A 19,668-nucleotide genomic window follows, 5' to 3' on the forward strand; every position below is an offset into this window, starting at 1 on the left:
GCATTCAACTTGCGTTTCGGATGCAATTAATAACGGAAACATTAAGTTTCCAGTCTCCTGTATAATAATAGAATACCTTCCTTCTTCTGTTCAAAAAACGACAATTTAGTTTCACTGAGAACCAGAACGATGAAAAACTTTGACAGGCGACTGCGATAACGCAGCTTAAAATATTTAGTGTGAATTGTCCATGCCCCACATGATGAAATAAAAACCGTCGCTGTTGAAAGGAATGTAATTTAATCAGTAAAACGTACTTCTGAAATATATCCCTTTTTTATTTTTTCAGATAGCAATCATACCAGGACCTTTTTCACCCCAAACTACAACCAGTAGAGCTGTTTGATCGTTGTTTGTTCTTTTCATTATTTAATCTTTAATTTCCGACCACAGCTTCACGTCAGCTGAAAAAAATTCTTAAGTAAAAGGAAACAGAGGAAATTGAAAATGAAAAGAGAAATCAGTATCCGGCCATTAGCACGCTTCTCGTTTTTCAAAACGTCAACCTAGATAGTAATAAGTGCCTAATTACTGAAAAAGTCGGAATTTAATAATCCTAAACACTCAAATATTTCGCCTTTTCATTAAAGACGTGATGTCTTAGTATAAAAGATTGTCGAAAGCTTTTTGCTGAAAAGAACAGGTTGTTTTTTCAGCCTAGTTTTAAGTCCAAATTTGAACAATTACAAAAATTGCATATTTGACAGATGTCCCTTAATGTTTCATTGTACTTTGTCAGACTGAAAATCCACAGAACAGGTCATGAACCTTTTAAATGTTCGATCGTCGTGAATTCGTATCAATGGCAGAAGATTTGAAGGCAGCTCCAGCGGCGAAAATCTCTGCTTGTGGCGAACAGTATGATGGGATTCATAACATGTTTCAAATAAAATAAGATCAAGGTCGCTAGATCTGCATACAAGAAGCTTGTTAAGTCCACTTTGTCGTAGCCATATTCATCGACCATCATCATCACTCCACGAGGAATATAGCACACTTGAAATGCAAAAACCAAGATTGCGAGGGTCTTGATAAGTCGCTTGCGCTTACGATACTGTATCGCGCGAGTCAATTTTCTGTTCAATGGCAGCGCGCACATTGGCGTTAACCTGGTCTGTAGCGTCTTTAAAATCTTGAAATAAGCCATAGTTTGTATAAAGAGCGGGATAGCAATGAACAAAATGACTAGATACACTTGATAAATGGGACGATACAGTTCGAACGGCCACTCTGGCATACATCTGTCCATGTCGTTGTATTTTTGTACCCTCAATATGGGGGCTAGCGGCAGAGAAGACGTCACATAGCACGCGGGCCATATCGCGAATATTATGAGCTTGGTATTTCGAAGCGACAAACGTCTCTTTAACGGGCGCACGATGGCTCTGAATCTCTCTAGCGCAATTGTTGTGTGCGTGACAACTGATACAGTAACGAACAACTCTTGCATGGGAACGAGAACCTCGCATAAGAAGTTTCCAAATGGCCACCCAACGAACACTTCTATGATTCGCAATGGGGCTGCCAGGGACGCTACGGCCAAGTCACCCACGGCAATGTTCACAATCAAAAGATTGCAAGGAGTTCGCATCTCTGGCCAACGGTACACTGTGAACACTATGATGGAGTTGAGCAAGACTCCAAAAAATATCACGGCTGAAAAAAGAATAGTTAGGCTGATCTTGTAAGCTTGCTCGTAAGTTTCGAGGTCTCCTCCAATCGGTTGCGTTGGCGACGGCGGCTTTGCGAACGATGCCGGCGAGCTCGAAAAATTCTGAGCGACGGTTGAAGTCGGCCCCTCTGCCATCGTCAGTTCTGCCGGCTAAGTTCTTTAGTCTCAATCCTGTTAAATCTGTAAGTGAATGATGGCCACTGGGCACAATTAGCGCGTTTTGTGATGGTGTACTTTCACAAAAGTAAACTTGATATGCCGTTTGCTGGTGCCTGTCGGACTAATGAGCCTCACAGCAGCAAACAATTCGGCAGACTGTCTTATCAATATGACTTTCTGTTGACTTGTTTTTATTATGAACCACATATAATATGATCCAAACATGTCATGAGTACCCGGGGGGACTCCTCTGTACTTTTGGCGGGGGTCTGCCCCTCGGTTCTTTGAACATTTTTTCCCCATATTTCAGACCTGACCTCCAAGCTCAAACCCTCTTGTTGTACGTGAAGCCATTTTTTTAAATCAAATTCAAAGGACTTTCCTTTCCTCTTGAATGTTTGAAACGAGTATGTCCAATAAAAAGGTCTTGTAGGCCGCAATTTCAAACCGAGGCAAAATCTATTCCTTAGTTCAAAAAAGAGCGCTCAAAGCCCTTGCTCTTTGGCGCGACAAATCTATGCATGACTTATAAAACGGGGTAAAACATCCTACATCGTCTTCCTCCCCCCCCCCCCCCCTCCCCCCACTTGGTCAAGAGTAGCGGGTAACAAAACACACGTGGACGCATATGATACAAGTCTTCAATTTCACGGTAGATTTGCAACAGCTACAGATAACAGTGGTGTGTTCATGGCCATAAATGGATACTTCCACAGTATATTACACAACACCTGGAAAACATTCATAAGGAAATGAAATAATACTTAGTGAATGCGCAAAATGTTGGACCTCAGAACCCAAGGTCATCCACCTCGTTTCCTCGTAGGAAGTAAAATGAAACCGCGCAGACATGAGACGGCTAATTTACACTGTTGGAGGCGATGAGGGCTTTTTTACTACCGCTGTTATCTAAGGTCAAGATGTTGGCAATTGTTAAAGCCAGCAGACTAAAAACTACTTTGAGCACAGATTTCACAACTCTTTTGGGGCTGACTTGCTTGGATGTTGAAAACTGATAAACGTCCTTATAAGTTTAAACTAAAAAAGAACTAAAAGAAGAAGAAATAACGAGTCTTAGACCTGGGCATTAAAAAGTTTATTTCTTGTTTTAAATGTGTTGTTGTTATAACTTTGTCATCTTGCGAATGAATTGTATACCTAGCATTTACTTTTCTTCTCTGTTTGAGTAACATCTTGAGTACCGGCCATTGACTCATTTACTCATTTGTGCTTTACACCAACTGTGCTGAAAAGCCTAGTTGAATGGTTTAGTCTTGCTTTATCTCTTGGAGAAAAAAAAGATAGGGCATAAAACAGCGATTGCGACATAAGATCTTATCTAAAGTAGCTGTGTCTAGTTCCAAGTTAGACATTTTTATTTACGGTATTTATTTATTTTTTTTTTTCAAAAAATATCGTGCCATTCCAAATTGGCTTCGAGGGATAGAAGGAACATGTTGACAGGCTAATCCCAATTCAAAACTCGATAATTGCTTCTTTATAGCAGAGACTCCGATCCAACAGCAAGTTTTCTGTTATTGTCGGTAACGTTTGAACCTATTCTTGCTAAATGACGCTATAAAATATCAAAGGGATATTCCAATGAAATAAAAACATGACGCGATCACCAGCGATGCTGGGGCAAGCAGGCCCACAGGGAAGAAGCCTCGAGAATGAAGTTTTGGGCACGTACTTGGCAGTTATTGAGCTAAAACGAAAAACGAAATGAGGGTCAGAGGAATTAAAGTTATTGAGTTGTCTGCGTATATACCGCGGGCAAAACGTTATGCAGGAGGCTGATATGGCTTTAAGGAAGCGGGCGCCGCTTTTTGGCGATTATTAGCCTACCTGTGTTTAATTACGAAACGAAATCTTCATTTAATCAGTTCTCAACTCTAAAAACACAACCAAATAACCAACAGAAAGGATATCCGAGCAAATTTGATCCCTTTGTCGGCCCGGCAGAAATTCAAAATATTTGGACCATTTTATCGATATGTGACCATCCGCTTCAAACCATAATTTAAAGCTGTTCTTAGATTTGTTTTTAGCCAAAATAAAAAAAACATATCGCAGGAAACAGATGAAATAGTGCAAACTGTAGAGCCTTCAAACAAACGCAATCGAACAAAGCTATTTCGCAGCTTTGCTACAGTGAACAAAGGTCAACAAAAAGATTGTTTTGAAACGCTACACAACAGTATTCATTTACATTTACTTTAACGAAGTACTCTACTTATGAATCTTGATTGATATCGAATTGATACCTCGCGTATTTATTTTCATTTTGTAACAAACTTTCTGTCAGACTGAACTAGAAAAATTCCTCTTTTAATATATTAATGCATGTATGTGAAAATCCTGTCCTCTTCGCTTTTATGCAAGTACAATAACTTATGTTTAAAACTAATTTGCAAAAGGTTAATTGAATTTTTCGCATTCAGAAAAAAGCTTTCCAATATAATATGTTTTTTCCCGACCTTTTAGGCCCTCGAGCGATATAGCACAAAAACACATTTCAGTCGCAGGACTGTGACACTTTATGAGACCAACTGAGAGTAAATTTACTTGAAACTAAATGAATCAAAATTGTTGTTTGTTTTTCCGAAACTTTTCTATTTCTATTAAGGAATCCTCACTGAGAAGTACATGAAGATGTGAGAATCAATTTTCTCAATACACGGCAATTTGGTCATTTCAGTACCCTGAACATATCACCAAAATAAACGTGATAAACGAAGCACATTCTCAGACGAAAAAATCTCCATTCCCGACACCAGCATTTATCAAGTGCCGCCTAATTGACAATGACTAATTAACTGCTGAGCGATAGGTTTCATTAACTTTTTCTCAACCCGACCTGTTATTAAAGGAAAAGCAACAGTGTTGTTATTTGGAATGGGCGAAAACTAAGTTCCACTTGACCACCAGAGCACGTGACCACCTCATCGTCATCCGGGATCTCCAGAAGATTGCACCTGCAAAGGAAAAACTCCCTTTTAATGCAATTTCCCAAGCCTTCGCTCATACCGGTCAGCGACAGGGTGTTAACCACAATATGTTTGTTACACCACGCAATTACCTCTTGGATCCCTACCGCTGACTGATAAGAGCGACACTGTGTCAAAGATTTACACGACAGTAAAAAGAAAACAAACAGGAAAAAACAAAAAAAAAACCAACGTCACTGGAAATCAGTTTGCAATGTACAGGAAAGTTAAAAGATATTCGACATATTCGGACTACAAGGCTAATATTTATACATTTGAGTCAAGCATTATTTTTGTGTGCAGCAGCGAGAGTTTTGGCCGGCACTAAATATGCGCTGTTTATTTGACAGCTGAATGGGTAACGCAGTTATTATTAGGCAATGAAAGCACTGAACTTTTTATGTAATACGAAATACTAGTAAGGGAGAGGAAAGCGATGATGCGAACAAGGGACAACGTAAACCAAATAAAACGCCTATTTTGTTATTGTCTTTGATGGGCAAAATTGGAGAAAACTGATTGCATTTGGGTAAACTTGAGGAACGTCGGCCCGTCACGTAGGATTTAATTTTCCAAGATGCACCACTATTTACTCAGCTCGGTCTAGCTGTAAAAACCCGCGTGTAAGAACCTAGGGATTTAAGAACCTTCTGGCAGAAATTTGCTTTTTTAATACCCCAAAATACAAGAACCTGTTTAGCCAACAAATTCCAACAGGTTCTTATATGTAGGGTTTACTATTTAATTTATATATATTTTTTACCAAAAACCAGAAAGGTGATGTTACCGGGGTTATACAATATGTTGTTGGACTTTTGGCAACACGGGTACATTAATAAATATTCAAAATGAAGAACAGACCAGATTTTTACTATTTTCTGATAATCAACAACAATGTCTACTCTGTAGAAATTAAGAACCTGATTAAGAACCTACTTAGCCTAAACTGTCAATAATACAAGAACCTGTTTTGCCAAACTCTGAAAAAGTAGGTTCTTACACGCGGGTTTTTACTGTACTGTTAAAAGTTTTACAAAACAAGACAACCTTTCTCGCATTTTTTAAAATGACAAATTATTTATCGCGAGATCATATTCATACAAGCCAAAACTGACTGCCTTTTTTGGAAAGCAGTGCGGAAACGTAATTATTAGCCTTGTAAAGAAGTACATATCAAAGAAAACTGACTTAAATGCAGTGAACCTTTTTTGTAATACGAAATAGGAAAGTGATGATGCGCGCCTCTTTTGTTGTAGTCAGAGGAATAATGGCATTCAACTGACATGCAACAAACGAAAAATGAAACTTTTTTTAAAAAATAGTAAATCCGATGTTTCGAACCTCCAAGGGCAACAAAAAAAAAAAAACGTTTCAGGAATCAGGGTTTCGAGAAGGCTGAAGGTTTCGACTAATTGAAACAAACCCAAGGGAAACGACTTTGGTTCGAGTTACATTGGGAGCTTTAAGAAATCGGGATACACTGTATTTTCAAATTAAAATTCTAGAGCTACTGCACGTTAATTAAAAACCCGACGATGCAATCCGATGGAAGACATCTGTCCATAGATCTGCAATTTCTGTAATAGAGAATGATGGCAAGGCGGCATAATGGTTGGCAGCGGCCAAGTCTATTTACAGGGGCACCCAACGAAAATTTATGGTAAAATGCATTATTTCACCCAAATGAAGGAAAATAAATGATATAAAAGCATTTCCAGGTGTTTTTCATTGTTGCTGGAAAAAATTATCTGTTCCTTTTTCCCAGCGTGAGGCACAGGAAGTTCCCAGCCAGCTGGATAGAAATTATGTTTCCCAGCCAGGAATGTAAAAAAATAAAAAATTAATAATATTTAGTAACTCGATCAGAGTAGAGAAATACAGATTTAAATTATACTGTATTAATCAAAGAAGAAGGATGCAAAAAACATGAAACTCAAAATACCGTTGAGATTTTTAATGGGAGGTTCAAGTGAGAGAGAATACAGCCATGATATTGATTTCAACAATCATCATTGTCTTAACTAAACAATAATAATTCACTAAGTCGAATTTAAAGTACATTGCACTTATCCAAGCCACCAGTTAATACCCACAGAAACGTTCACAAATGCGTTAAGATGATTAATAATGAATAAAAGTCGACATGTGTAATTTTTTATCGATTTTTCACGCGCATAATATTGTCGCGTTCGTATCTCTTAATTATCGCGGAGATATTTTGCAAACCGTGAAAAACGTAAATAGTGAAAGTAATTTATGTCGTGAAAACAACCTTCAATGAGGCATTTTGCAGTACAGAAACACTTTGTAAAATCCTAAATTAACGTTCGGTAAAACAATGTATCACAATTGATTGCCTTTAGCAAACAGTAGTCCTTTTTTGTGTAAAAGAAGGACACTTGATTATTTTATGAAAACGCATACTGTAAAATATATCATAAAATGTCTCAAACGAAGAAAAGTGGAAAATATAGACAATTTTTGTCACGGATTGCATGTGCGTTCGCGCCTTACAATATTAATTTTCTTTCCTTTTTGTGTGGTTCTGCGGTGGTAAGTCACAAAGAAAAACGACCAACCCAAATTTGTCCGTCCAAACCGACTTACATTTATCAACGGATTGTATTGCACAAATTCGGTGAAATAGAAAAAGGAGTTTCCTTGCATTGATCACCGGTAATCGTAGTAAAGTTATCTAAACTGTCGCTTCTTGTGGCGATTCTCGAAGAGTCATCTGCTGCAAGCTAGTGAGACTTTGCTCTGTCCTTTTACATTTAATCACACTGGCCACAAAAGCCTTTCGGAAATCGGCGCTCATCGCGAACAAAATCACTGGGTTAACGATGTGCTTGCAATAGTACAAGACTAATGAAATTAAATCAGCATAGGCAAAACCTTGGCTATTTATAACATCAACAGGTTGGAACTCCAGGGTTATCATTAGTACGCCGCGAGGTAAATAACACAATTGAAACACGACCAAACTTGTTATTAACATGCGTATAAGTCGTTTCTTTCTTGCCTCTTGCTGTTTTCCATCGTCTTTGTTTCTTGATACTATGCGCGTCGACTGGCCGAACTCTCTTTTTCTACTATTTACAGCCGTGACGATTTGAATGTAGCACCATGTTTGAACGACTAACGGGACTAATATGAACACAATAACGAGATAAATAATGTAACAACGACGAAATAGCAATGAAGGCCAGTGGATAAAACAGTATTTCCATCCCATGATTTCGGTCAACTCCAACAAGAACGACTGCGGAATACCGCTCGCGCAATAGCATCCCAGCCATAAAATAACGATGATAATTTTGGTCTTGCGTAAGGATATCTTCGGCCTGAAAGGTATGACAATAGCTCTGTATCTCTCCAGGCCTATAGTGGTATGAGTCAGAACTGAAACGCAAACGAAAACATCTTGGATAGGCCACAAAAAGTGGCACATGAAGTCACCGAACGGCCACGACGCAAAGATTTCGAGAATACGCAACGGTGCTGCTATCGCTCCAACCCCAATGTCTGAAAGTGCAATGTTCATGATGAAGTAATTGCACGAAGTTCTCATGCTTTTACGGCGAAGGATTGTGAAGATTACTAGGCTGTTACCGATTAAGCTTGCAACAAGAATCGCGCCAAACAAACTGGTGGTCACCAGAATGTACGCTTCTCCGAATGGGTGACCGATGAAGGCCTCTCCGAGTGGGTTTCGCGTCGGCTCCGAAGAACAAGTCTGATTTGACATATTGCGAAAGCTCGTAGCATTTATAAGTGATGTTGGTCGGCACATCCCAGAAAGGTTTCTTCCCCTCGCTGTTTCATTCATGTTTTTACTGATGCTCGCTCGTCAAATTAATGCGATGAACTTTAAAGCGACACTGTTATGTATCGTGAAGACAAGAGCCCCAATCAAGCGGCTTTATAAGCGAATAATTGAGATCAAAATATTGCAAATTGTCCTATGTAGGCGTAGAAAAAAACCTTGCAAAGGCGTGACATCCGAAGCGGAGGAAATACATTATTTAACGCCTAGAAAAAACTGTCCTTGAGAAGACAAATTAAAACAACGTATCTGACACGCTTTGGCAAGACTTATAATTAAAAGCATTGTTTGAAGCAGTAGGGTTCACAGGTGTTAACGACGAGTGCCTAATGGACGCATATATTTCAACTTGTTTTCTTTCACACAACTCAAGGTTAAGGCAAAATAAAACTAAAAAGGCAGCATGGTGCCTGCAATTACGGGAAAACAAAACTCTAATGTACGTTCAGCAGTTTTTGAAATATTCTGCTAAAGAAAGAAAGAAAACTAAGAGGGATATATCATACGTATACACACTTTGATGATACTGTTATAAATTACTCAAATGTTTGAATTTTGTGGTTGGATTTCACACGAAGTGTCGCGGACGAAAATTTATCGATAGTGGTATAGGAAAACGGACTTAAGTTATACATTTACTCGACAAAAGTTCTTTCTAAGCAGGTGTATTTTTGCTAGTGGTAAAAATAAGGTGATTGTTTTTATGCATGCATTTTGGGGTGGTTGCTACCTTACGTAAGCAATACGGGAAAATTATTCCTGAAGAACAAAGAAAACCCTTAATCCAAAAGCAAAATCTATCATCGATTTTCTTTATGGCTTCTTACGAGTCGAAAGTACTTATTATTTGTTTCAGCAATTCGATTATATTAATTTAAATTGGAGTATAAACGTCGTGAAATTTTGCATTAGCTTTTTGAATTTGTAGATTAGCCGGAAAAATAATTTTATTGCGACTAGTACTGCTGAACAATTTTTAAAATTCGATTCACTTTGTTCTGTCCTCAACAAGAACCAATCAATCAATCAACGGCTTATTGACAGTTTTTTATGTTTGTAGAGTCCTTGAATTTAAATATTGCCACAATTAAAATAAAATACGGTTTTGGGAGATAAACTAATAACGGAGCTACGAAACGAGTTAAGAATTTAAATCGAAAGATTTGTATCTCTGGTTTTGAATCGTGAAAATTAAAAAAAAAAAAAAAAGAACTCGTGAAAAATATTCCCAGTACTAAATAACAAGAAATTAGAAATACCAATTAAAATAATCTGAACGAAAAATACAGATATTAACAATCAACACAATTTCGTGTCGGCATAAACGAGGCTGGTCGTAGTTGATTATTCTTAACTAGCTGCACACATTCTGCGTTAACATGTAAATATCACAATACAGGGGTAAATTACTTTTAATATTTTAACATTATCTACCTTAAGGTTACTATTTTTAGCGGCTACTTATTTAAGCGATTTTTTCAGAGCAAAATTTAGCGACTATTTAAATTAGCGATTTTCCGAAAAATTTACAAAGTTAGTGATATCGCGTGTAAACCAGTTTTTAATGAACATATAGCTAAGATTGAAATAAATGTTCAATAAAAGAACAAACTCACTTGAAATTGGACGAACAAAGAATTTAATTTTCAAAACGACTATGCTCAATTTTATTTCCCTTTAGGGTGGGTGGGGGGGGGGGGGGTACTTAAATTTAACGAGTATTAAGTTTGACCGAGAAAAATTTTAGTGACCACAAAATTTAGCGATTTTTGCCCAGCTCGCGAAAATTAATAGCCGTTCACAATAGTCATCAACTCATCTTTTTAAAAGAGGGTAACGGCAAACAGTAAACTACTGAACAAGCGGCCCTCGGATTACAAATAGTAACTTTAAGGTATTTCAAAAATAAATTCTTGGTATTTTTAAAAGATTTGAAAGCGTGGTTAAGCGCCGAAGAGGCAAAAGCAGCTTGAATTTCGGTCGTGGCAATTCTAAAGTCACCTAAATTTAGGCTAAGGCGACAGTACAAACGAGGCCTTTGTTTCACGGAAATGCCGCGCCAACACGCAAGTTCATGTGCCGAAAGGGCAGCCGTGAGACAAATTAAAAGGCCCCTGCACATCATTTTCTTTAGAATTTTGTCGCCAGGTATTTACAGTAAAACGGTTTTGATGAGCCGGCGTCAAAAATCTGTTCTAACCTCCGGCAAAAGGGCGAAACGAAATCATTATACCTTTAGCTCTGTAATGCGAATATTAAAAGTTTGTGCGCGTAAAAAATTCGAATAAAGCATGTCGTTTTTTACAATTTGCTCCAGTATTTTTTCCATGTTATTGAGCCTTCTTTTTTTTCTTTATATTAACTTACCTCTATCAAAAGTATTTTTACATTGCAAAAACTATAATTACAATGTAGTGTGATATAAGATAGTCGGAGACAGCAAAATCGAGGAAATGAGTCAATGTGGTTATCGATTTCAATCACTTTACTTATCACTTACTTTTTGACCTTCTTGACGGGGAGACTAGTCGAGAGCCGGGTGCGAGCGTGGCCTCCGTACGCTTCATAGAGTCGAACGACTGCTGCTGATGGTATTAACTCCGCCTTAAGAAACGAAAAAAAGTCTATTTTAAATACTAACATTAAAATAAAATTAAAATTTCCGCTCAGGTTATCGAAATGTCAGTCACCAACAACAGTTCTTTTTACTGAGAACTACCCTCATCTGGACGATTACACTAGCGAACCTTTCAGTTTTCAAAATAGGGCCTTTGATTTTTTTTTTTGATTTTTTAAAATATTTTTTTTAAAAACTTGAAAGGGTTGGTTTAATACAGTCGACAAGACAATGCCAAATTTAGGTGCAGTCCTTAAAATTCATTAATTCTGTTGCAAACCAAGCGACTTGCTATCAAATTAATTGTTTATCAGTCAAACACAAAACAAAACATATACCAGTACTTTACAGTACATATGTAATAGAGCAGTTTTCAAATGAGCCGTAAAACAAAAACAAAAGTAATCACTCTGGCCAATAACAAAGGGCGCGGACAATACAGTGAACCAATCAAAATTCAAAGGAAGTACATGTAGCCGGCGCGAAGGGTGAGAAAACGTGCGTGAGCGAGTCATGATTGGATCCACTCCAATTGTGGTTAGTATGCGTGCAAACTTTTTAAACCAATCACTAAGCGTAATAATGCAAAACCAAAGCAAATGCGAATTAGGTACTTGCGACACTCAAGTGAAAACGGCTCTAATAACAGTCTGACAAGTAAATTTCACAAGTTTTTGATCAAAATTTGAATTCTTCTTGCGAATTCCTACACATTTCTCTTAAAAATAGTTAACAATAAATGGTAATGACAAAAATACGTCGTTGACGAATTTCTTTAATCTCATATCCAGTCTGTTTGATAAGGTGTCGATGTTGTAAGGAGAATTCACATGTTTATCACTCTAAGTACGTACTTTTTTAACTGTTTCTAATATCACCGCTGGGTTATCCACGCTAAAAAAGGATCTTCCGTTGAAACCTGCGAAAGACAAAAAAAAATTCTGTTTATATGGAGAAAAATTGTTTGTGGTAGGAGAAATATCCTCAAGCAAGCCAAGCCAAAGCAAGGGAAAACTATTTACATGAGAAATTGCAAAGTTGGCGCAGGGACAGGGTGACCCTGGGTGGAGGGTCACTTCATTTGAAGGTAGGGTGACCCTGGGGGCGAGCCATCTTTTTGCCAAGGAAACACTTTGGTTCTTTTGACTGGCCTCCTAGGGACAAGTCTGGACACACAGAGCATGCGTGAAACCGGGAGGACCAATGTTTAGCCTGGTTGGCAGAGACAACTTTTCTTTTATAAACGCTCATTAGAAGATGGCTCCGTGAAGAGGGTGTCATGTCGGATCGGTCTAAACCACTTGTATAGTATGACGGCGTTTTTTTCTTCGCGTGTAATCCTTTAGGCCTGTTCACACAGGCGATTTGTGAATCGATTTTTATCGCACTTTTCAATGCAACTTTTGTCGCGCTCGAGTATGCTAAGAAAATCACAAATGTAAACTAGCGGCCAATTTAATTTGTCGCCGCAAAATCGCAGGTTTCGAACTTGTTCGACCCTCTGCGATAACGCGGCGACAAAATCGCCCCTAGTTTACATTTTCGATTTTCATTACGAGCTCGAGCGCGACATTAGTTAAAATGGAAAGTGCAATAAAAATCGCACCAAAAATCGACTGTGTAAACGGCCATTTAAATATACCGTGATGGATAGGAATATTGACCCTAAGTGAGACCAAAACCACAATTTTCACTCCTAAGAGACGACAAGCATCCCCGCCCCTTTCACATACAAAATCACAAATTGAACAACAGCCCACATGGGCAAGATTCCTGGATCGATCTGTCGCGTTTTTATAACTGACTAGACTCGTGTAATTATGACAATTTTCATAAACTGTATGTCCCGTGTAGGTTCCACTTCGCATGGCACGCAGTCCTTGAAGCATACAACAATAAAAGAAACAACTATAAAAACATTACTTAAAGAACAAAAAATAATCTTTTATTTACCTTCACATACTGAGCCTGGTACAACGGAGATTGGCTGGTTAAAATTGTATGCATGTTGAATGACTTGCGCACTTTGGAATGTACCTTGGAAATGCAATAGAAAAGCAAACCATTAACAACAGCTATTCCTTCAATATTTGTAAGATTACCATTTTAGTAAAAACCGCAATATTCATGTAATAATGACGACGACGACAATGACGCATCATCAATACTAAAAAACAGTTTCAGTCTTTTCAACATTTTGAGTTGAAATTGTTAAACTTCAATCAACATGTTACAAAATAGACAAACCTCTTTTAGGATTGCTGTTATAGCCACATGACATTACAACCGTCAATTTGAATAAACGGCATGCAGTGCATGCAGAGGCGATGACGTTTCCCAAGGGGGTCTTAGCTAATTTTCAGGAAAATAAACGTATACTAAATAAAAGTAGCTGACAATTTCTGTATTGAATGATTGTTCAACAAAAAGTTGCGTTATTTTGTAGTGTGACATTCAATATACGATATTCAATACTTCTCGCGAGCGACACGTAAGGTCAAGCGTTTCCATTGTATTAGTAAATGTAGAGATGTGATCATGTCTGTTCACAGAATTCAATAAAACTCGCAAATACATAATTTGTCTCTTTCGTTCATACTTTGTATCAGTCCTTTCTAATTTTCCAGGCGTATTTTGCTTCGTGTTTTTTGCAGCGATTTCTTGTTAACTCATTCGGTTCTATTGAGTCCTATTGATCGGTCGATCGCAACAGAATCGAAACAGAGAGTGGTACAAATTCCGCCCACTGCCTCTGGCATAAGGCTTGACTGACGTCATCGCCTAAAAAGGGTGATGAATTGGGCCCAAGTGGCCGCGCAAGTGCTTATGGGATTGTTTGAGGGCACACAATAAATGATACGGGTTTTAACGCCACCATATTAAAGTGTGCCCCTCCCCCTCCCCCGCTCCCCCACCAAATAATCATGCGTAACCTCGCGCAACCTCTTTAAAAGTGAGCTGTCAAAGCAAGCTATCAGCAAAATTTAACAACAATAAAAATATCAATAACGACATGAAGTCATCATACCCGAGTGTGGATAAACTGCGTAAGAGAACTCGTGTGATCCCATATCAGCTTCCTCATCCGGGGATTTGGGCGAACGTAGTCTGCCAAATAAGGACAGCAACACGAACATTTCTAAAAACGTCACGGTTACAACTACGGTAGAACCACGGTAACTAGAACTCGGATAACTCGAACCCCCGTTAACTTGAACTGTTCTAACAAGGGTAATGAACTGCAAGAAGAGAAGCCACGGCATAAAAACAGAGAGTACGAGGGCAGCTTGCATGAAGGGAAATGGAAATGAGGTTATTACATTGGACGTGGGTGTCTTGTGAACGCAAACGGAACAATTCAAGTATCTTTCGTTTGCTCGTGTATAATTTTGCTCCGCGCATGCGCTGACACGTAAACGAAAATTGCGAGCGTTTCAGCGAGAATATCACGTCTTGTGATGTTGGCGTGTCCTGATTGGTTATCTATTTTTATAACTAGAATTATATTGCTTAATATCCATGATATAAACTGTAGCAAAAGGCTACGTTGCCATAAGTCAAAGGAAACAAACTACAGTTCCACAGTTAAGAATGCACAAAAACCATTCAAATCCACAAATCAGTGTGTAATCGTGTTAGTTTTATCTTGACATTGTGAACTAGTGCTAAACTGCAGAATACCCCGCAATTAGATTCTTCAAAGAGTTCCGACTCGGTGAATGACATTTGCCAGGGACCGCGAAGTATTTTTCTTATTGGGGGGGGGGGGGGGGGACTAGTGACTTGAAGTGGAAATATTGGGAGGGGGGATAAGCCCCCCACCCCAAACCCCCCTGCTCCGCGGTCCCTGAACAAACCGTTAGAAAGACAGTAAAACTTACAATCTGTGGCGAAGCATACTCTAAAGTCAGCATGAAATCAAATTCAATGCATCCAAAAATACACGGTACGAAAGACGAAAGACGAAATAACATGATAAATAACATGCGAAAAAACGCTTGAATTTTGAATTGGACGAATATAATGCAGACAGGGTTGCGTTATACTCTAGGGTATTATGTCATAGCTTAAACAAGCTTCAAAAAATACGCGGGAAAACAATATATGGAATTCTTGTTGTCACATTAACACCTTTTTTCAAAGCGTCGCCATGTTGAGGTCGCTGGTTTGCTGAATTAAACACAAGAAACAGCGGGGTTTGAGAAGGACTAAGAATGAATGGTTCTCTGTTGAGCATTTTCATTTTCTCTGCAGTTCTTTCGACTGGTAAGTTCATGTCTTTGTTTAATTACAACTCCAAACTTCAAATAAGAGTGCTGTTGAGCTGAGATAAGATCAGTAGAATCAGATAGTTGTTTAAGACGGAATCCGCCAGGACTTCGAGTATTAATTGAACAAAATGAAGAAGGCAAGGCCGAGAAATGAAATCGTTGTAAAAACCAAGTTTTGGTTTGTTACAAGAAAACTGATATTATAAATACAATGTTTCGGCTCTACTACAGAGTCATAGTCATGTAATGATAATGTTACAAGACAGCAACTTAAATATCTAAGACGTGTTTATATTACGTTATAAAGTATAGAAATATTGGTAATTAGAGAAACAGGTCTAATTCTCTAGAGGCTTCGAGTCCTTCGTTGATGCTAGGCTTGAGATTCTTGATATGAAAAGCTTTCAGAAATGCTAACTGTGACCACGACGGCACGACGTGACTTGGGAAAATGCAGGTACTTACTTGCGGCTTTTTACTATATTTATAACCTCCACGCAAAAAAATACCGTTCACGGAAAATTGCAACTTCATTTTTTATAAACTGATACCTCAATAATAAATAAAAATTTCCAAGGGTAGGATTTCTTGCAAGTGCCTGCTCAATCTTGCTCTTCTTTCATTTCAGTTTATGGCATCAAGTGTTACACGTGCGCGGGCACAGAAGACACTTGCTCAAAGGATGGTCTGGAGGCAAACAAGAGCAAAGAAACGACCTGTTTAAACGAGTTTGATAAATGCATGAGGATGTGGTACAAAACACACGACAGTACGTCAGTGGTTAACTCCTGTAGCAACGATGAAGGTTGTAAAGCTGCGAAGCATTCCTGCGAAAAAGACCGGAGCGACAGAGTAGAGTGTGATGTCATCTGCTGTGACAGTGACCTGTGTCGTGATGCGGGCTCGCCTGTTTCCTTCAGCGGGTTCCTGATGGCCGTTAGCTCTGCCCTAGGCCTGACGCTACTAAAGTAAACCAAGGAGTAAAGAGCCTGGGACGAGTTTGATGTCTATACATGTAACTTGTTCTTCTAATTGATTGTTTAGGTTATGCTTGAAAAACGAAAATTTGTCTTGGGTGTAGATTTTACTGCTTTTTTTTTCTGAAAGCCGGTGATAGTAATTGAGTAAAAAGTGCGACAATTAATGATGTTATTTCAACGGAATTTTTAATATTAAAGGTGTTTAAAGACAAAATCTTTGAAAATGTAGTTCCTTAGTAAAGAGTGATTATTAGTTTACATTGAAATAAGTCGTCCTGCATTAGTTTCTTTGTTTTGCTTAACGTCAGCCGCATCGAATATATAAACGCCGTGTCTACGAGAAAGTAAGGTACATATGGAACAATCGTGGCAAAATTCATGAATCACCGCTTTAGACTGACATTCCTTTCAGAATATACCAATGAAACACAAAACAAGATTAGCAGTGACTGACTATGCCAAACTAAGTTAATTACTAAACAATCAAATCGTAATGTGATAAACAATACAGATCAATAGAGTAATTCACGAGTCATATATAAATTAAGGAAAGCTTTCTCCATAACATTCCCTTCAGAATACACCAGCGAATATCGGCAGAAAGTGATTTTACTTTGCATTGTGTATGCGTGAGCTTGCTTCGCTGAAAAGACTAACTTAGCGCAAGATTTTGCTGATTAATCAACTGAAAGTGAATTGCAGTGGTGCTTTAGCCGATGCCCTCAAATATAACTGAAATTAAAATGGTACACAGTAATTGTGCTAAAGTGGTATATAAAGCCGAAAGTAAATTGATTCGGAAAGACAACATAACGGCTATTCACGTGAATAAACACGTTCAACTTACAGTGATATGTACATGACGTTGGCGTGAGTGGAGTAACCATACTTGCAATCGGTCATTAATGCCACGCCCCAGTCGTGCTCGGACAAATCCGCCCACTTGTGACCACAGACCTGTTGTAAAGTCATGGGAACTAGCATTAGTGAGTTATCGTTGCACAAAACAGACAAGCACGCGTTTTTAAATAACATTAACAGAAAATAAGGGTAACGTCATTGATTGATAGCGTTCAGCAACTCTCAGGAATCTTTTTGAGTGATGCAAAAGACTGAAATAAAACTGTCAAAATCACACCCGAAGTACTGTTTGTTTTCTCAATTGTTTTACTTGCTTAGTTTTACTCCCTGTACTATATCGCTTGAAAGAAAAAGTAGCGTTGTTCAACAGTGATATAAAAATGCGAAATGTTCGCGTGCATTTGCGAGGATTTACAAAGATGTTCAGGAATTTAAAATCTAAAATTTACAGAACTTAACAAGGGAACGAACAGGTACAAAGACACAACTAGAAACAGCTCGAAGACACAGAGATACATGCACAGACTGACAAAAGACAGACATTCAGACGGATGGACAGACAGACAGACAGACAGACAGACAGAGAGACAGACAGGCAGACAGAGAGACAGACAGAGAAACAGACAGACATAGCAACAGACAATGATAAATGGAAAAATAAATTTCCTTGTGCTGCGTGGCACTTGTAAAAGTACAAAAGTATAACAAAGTTCTCACTAAATGAGTTGAAAGTGCCTCTAAAATAGTTAAAAAATCCAAACGTTTCGGGCTTAGCCCTTCATCAGTGGAAAAAAAATAGAAACAGACAGACAGACAGACTGCTCACCTCATACTTGGCCCAGTCCCAGCTGGTGTTACAGTGCGTGGGTCGTTGTAGGTGGCCAAACTGAATCTCGTAAGTAGCGTTCATTGAACGAACATCGAATGGAAATTCAACCTTTAGAAATTTGCGGTTCTCAAACCAGTCAACCTGTGATAAAAGTGTCAGTTTCACCAGTGAATATACTCAGTCTTTTAAAATTACACTTCAGTTTTGCCTCATAATCATTGTCTCTGTTGGTTTGTCCTACCGACACACAGAAAGACTAACTGTACGTGAGGTATATTGCCTTGTGAGCTACGTATGTTAAGAAAACCTTCAGAAACAGTTGCTTAAACAATTAGATTGCAACAAATTTTTAAAACATAAACTAATCAGAAACGTTTTTTTCTTCGCAAAGGTCCGTCGCAATTCATGTAACATTCTTAGAGAGCTTCGTCAAGCGATAACAAACCCCACGTTACACGCTACTTAATGCAAAAACAGCCTTAAATCGTGTATATGGGATTTATTACAACCCTCCAAGGTAAGACCAATTGAGTCGCCATGGCGACTAAAAGTTTGGAGCTGGCGACTAAATTGGAACCGAAGTCGCCAGCCTGGCGACTAAATTTAGAAGAAGGATTGAAAGCGTGAGCTTAATTTAGCGACTAAACTTTTTCACTGGCGACCAAACTTGAGCAGTTGGTGGCCAAATGGCCACTAAGGAAAAAAATAAACTTGGAGCTCGAGGGTTGAAGATATGCATGAAACTTTATCAAAGACGTTGTATATGTTAATCTAACACCACCATGGATTTTGTAAGGGCAGACGTTTACACGGAATATCTTACCTTTGTATGGAATTTAACATATGGGGCACCAGCATCTAAAGACACGATTTGTTTAAGAGAACTCTTCTCGCTAATCTTTAAAGAAAACTGTAGAAAAAAAAAAACCGCGACAACAATAAGTACAGAGAAGCTTTAAAACCTGGACACATGGTGCAACATGCACAACTGTGTGTCCACTTGTAATTGCTGCACGCAACATTGCTCTCAATGTTGCATTAGTAGATTTTTTTAACTTCTACATGATGACGTGCACAAACTTCGTAATGACGTGACACAACTATCAGCCATATACTATATATATAAAATTTTTTAAATAGTATATGCTCGTGTCATGTAGAACATCTTATCTTTATTGTTTATTACCGAGCTTAAAATTTACCATCTTTATTATTTACTACAAAACTTGATGAATTCGACATTGCTGATCCTAGCAGTATGCAGGACGCGTGTCACATATCAACCTAGTAAAATGGCCCAGCTCACAACGAGTCTCTCGTAGCTCAGTTGGTTAGAGCGCCCAACCGGTATCTGGGAGGCCATGGGTTCGATTCCCGTCGGGGACTCAGAATTTTTCTTTGTCCCATGCTCGTGTCATGTAGAACATCTTATCTTTATTATATATTAATTGGTTGTAATTTTT

General features: G+C 38.4%; 3 protein-coding genes across 5 annotated transcripts in view; all 3 read right to left on the minus strand.

Annotated features, from left to right (window-relative positions):
- Positions 1 to 257: 257 nt before the first annotated feature.
- Positions 258 to 2,786, minus strand: LOC144653891 (prolactin-releasing peptide receptor-like). The gene has a single exon (XM_078514017.1). It carries the CDS (start codon positions 1,805 to 1,807, stop codon positions 800 to 802), a length of 1,008 nt encoding a protein of 335 aa, XP_078370143.1. The 5' UTR covers positions 1,808 to 2,786; the 3' UTR covers positions 258 to 799.
- Positions 2,787 to 2,910: 124 nt separating this feature from the next.
- LOC144653827 (alpha-mannosidase 2C1-like) overlaps positions 2,911 to 19,668 on the minus strand; it is a 33,229-nt gene continuing 16,471 nt past the window's right edge. For 2 of the 3 annotated variants that reach the window (XM_078513931.1, XM_078513933.1), the window contains 8 exons: positions 19,029 to 19,115; positions 18,203 to 18,346; positions 17,363 to 17,472; positions 14,293 to 14,372; positions 13,218 to 13,301; positions 12,119 to 12,183; positions 11,148 to 11,251; positions 2,911 to 4,809 (listed from right to left, as the gene is read on the minus strand). In XM_078513931.1, the coding sequence (XP_078370057.1) occupies positions 4,698 to 4,809; positions 11,148 to 11,251; positions 12,119 to 12,183; positions 13,218 to 13,301; positions 14,293 to 14,372; positions 17,363 to 17,472; positions 18,203 to 18,346; positions 19,029 to 19,115 (786 nt within the window). In that variant the 3' untranslated portion in view covers positions 2,911 to 4,697. The remainder of the gene's footprint in view (positions 4,810 to 11,147; positions 11,252 to 12,118; positions 12,184 to 13,217; positions 13,302 to 14,292; positions 14,373 to 17,362; positions 17,473 to 18,202; positions 18,347 to 19,028; positions 19,116 to 19,668) is intronic. The other variant, XM_078513932.1, reaches the window with a different exon arrangement.
- LOC144653884 (neuropeptide FF receptor 2-like) lies at positions 6,747 to 8,938 on the minus strand. The gene has a single exon (XM_078514012.1). The coding sequence runs from the start codon at positions 8,648 to 8,650 to the stop codon at positions 7,517 to 7,519; it is 1,134 nt and encodes a 377-aa protein (XP_078370138.1). The 5' UTR covers positions 8,651 to 8,938; the 3' UTR covers positions 6,747 to 7,516.

Source organism: Oculina patagonica, chromosome 5, assembly GCF_052425735.1.
Source record: "Oculina patagonica isolate OP01 chromosome 5, crgOcupat, whole genome shotgun sequence".
NCBI classification, from domain to species: domain Eukaryota; kingdom Metazoa; phylum Cnidaria; class Anthozoa; order Scleractinia; family Oculinidae; genus Oculina; species Oculina patagonica.

Coding starts and splice junctions, on each gene's coding strand:
- LOC144653891 (XM_078514017.1), bottom strand. CDS start 1,807: ATGGCAGAGGGGCCGACTTCAACCGTCGCTCAGAATTTTTCGAGCTCG.
- LOC144653884 (XM_078514012.1), bottom strand. CDS start 8,650: ATGAATGAAACAGCGAGGGGAAGAAACCTTTCTGGGATGTGCCGACCA.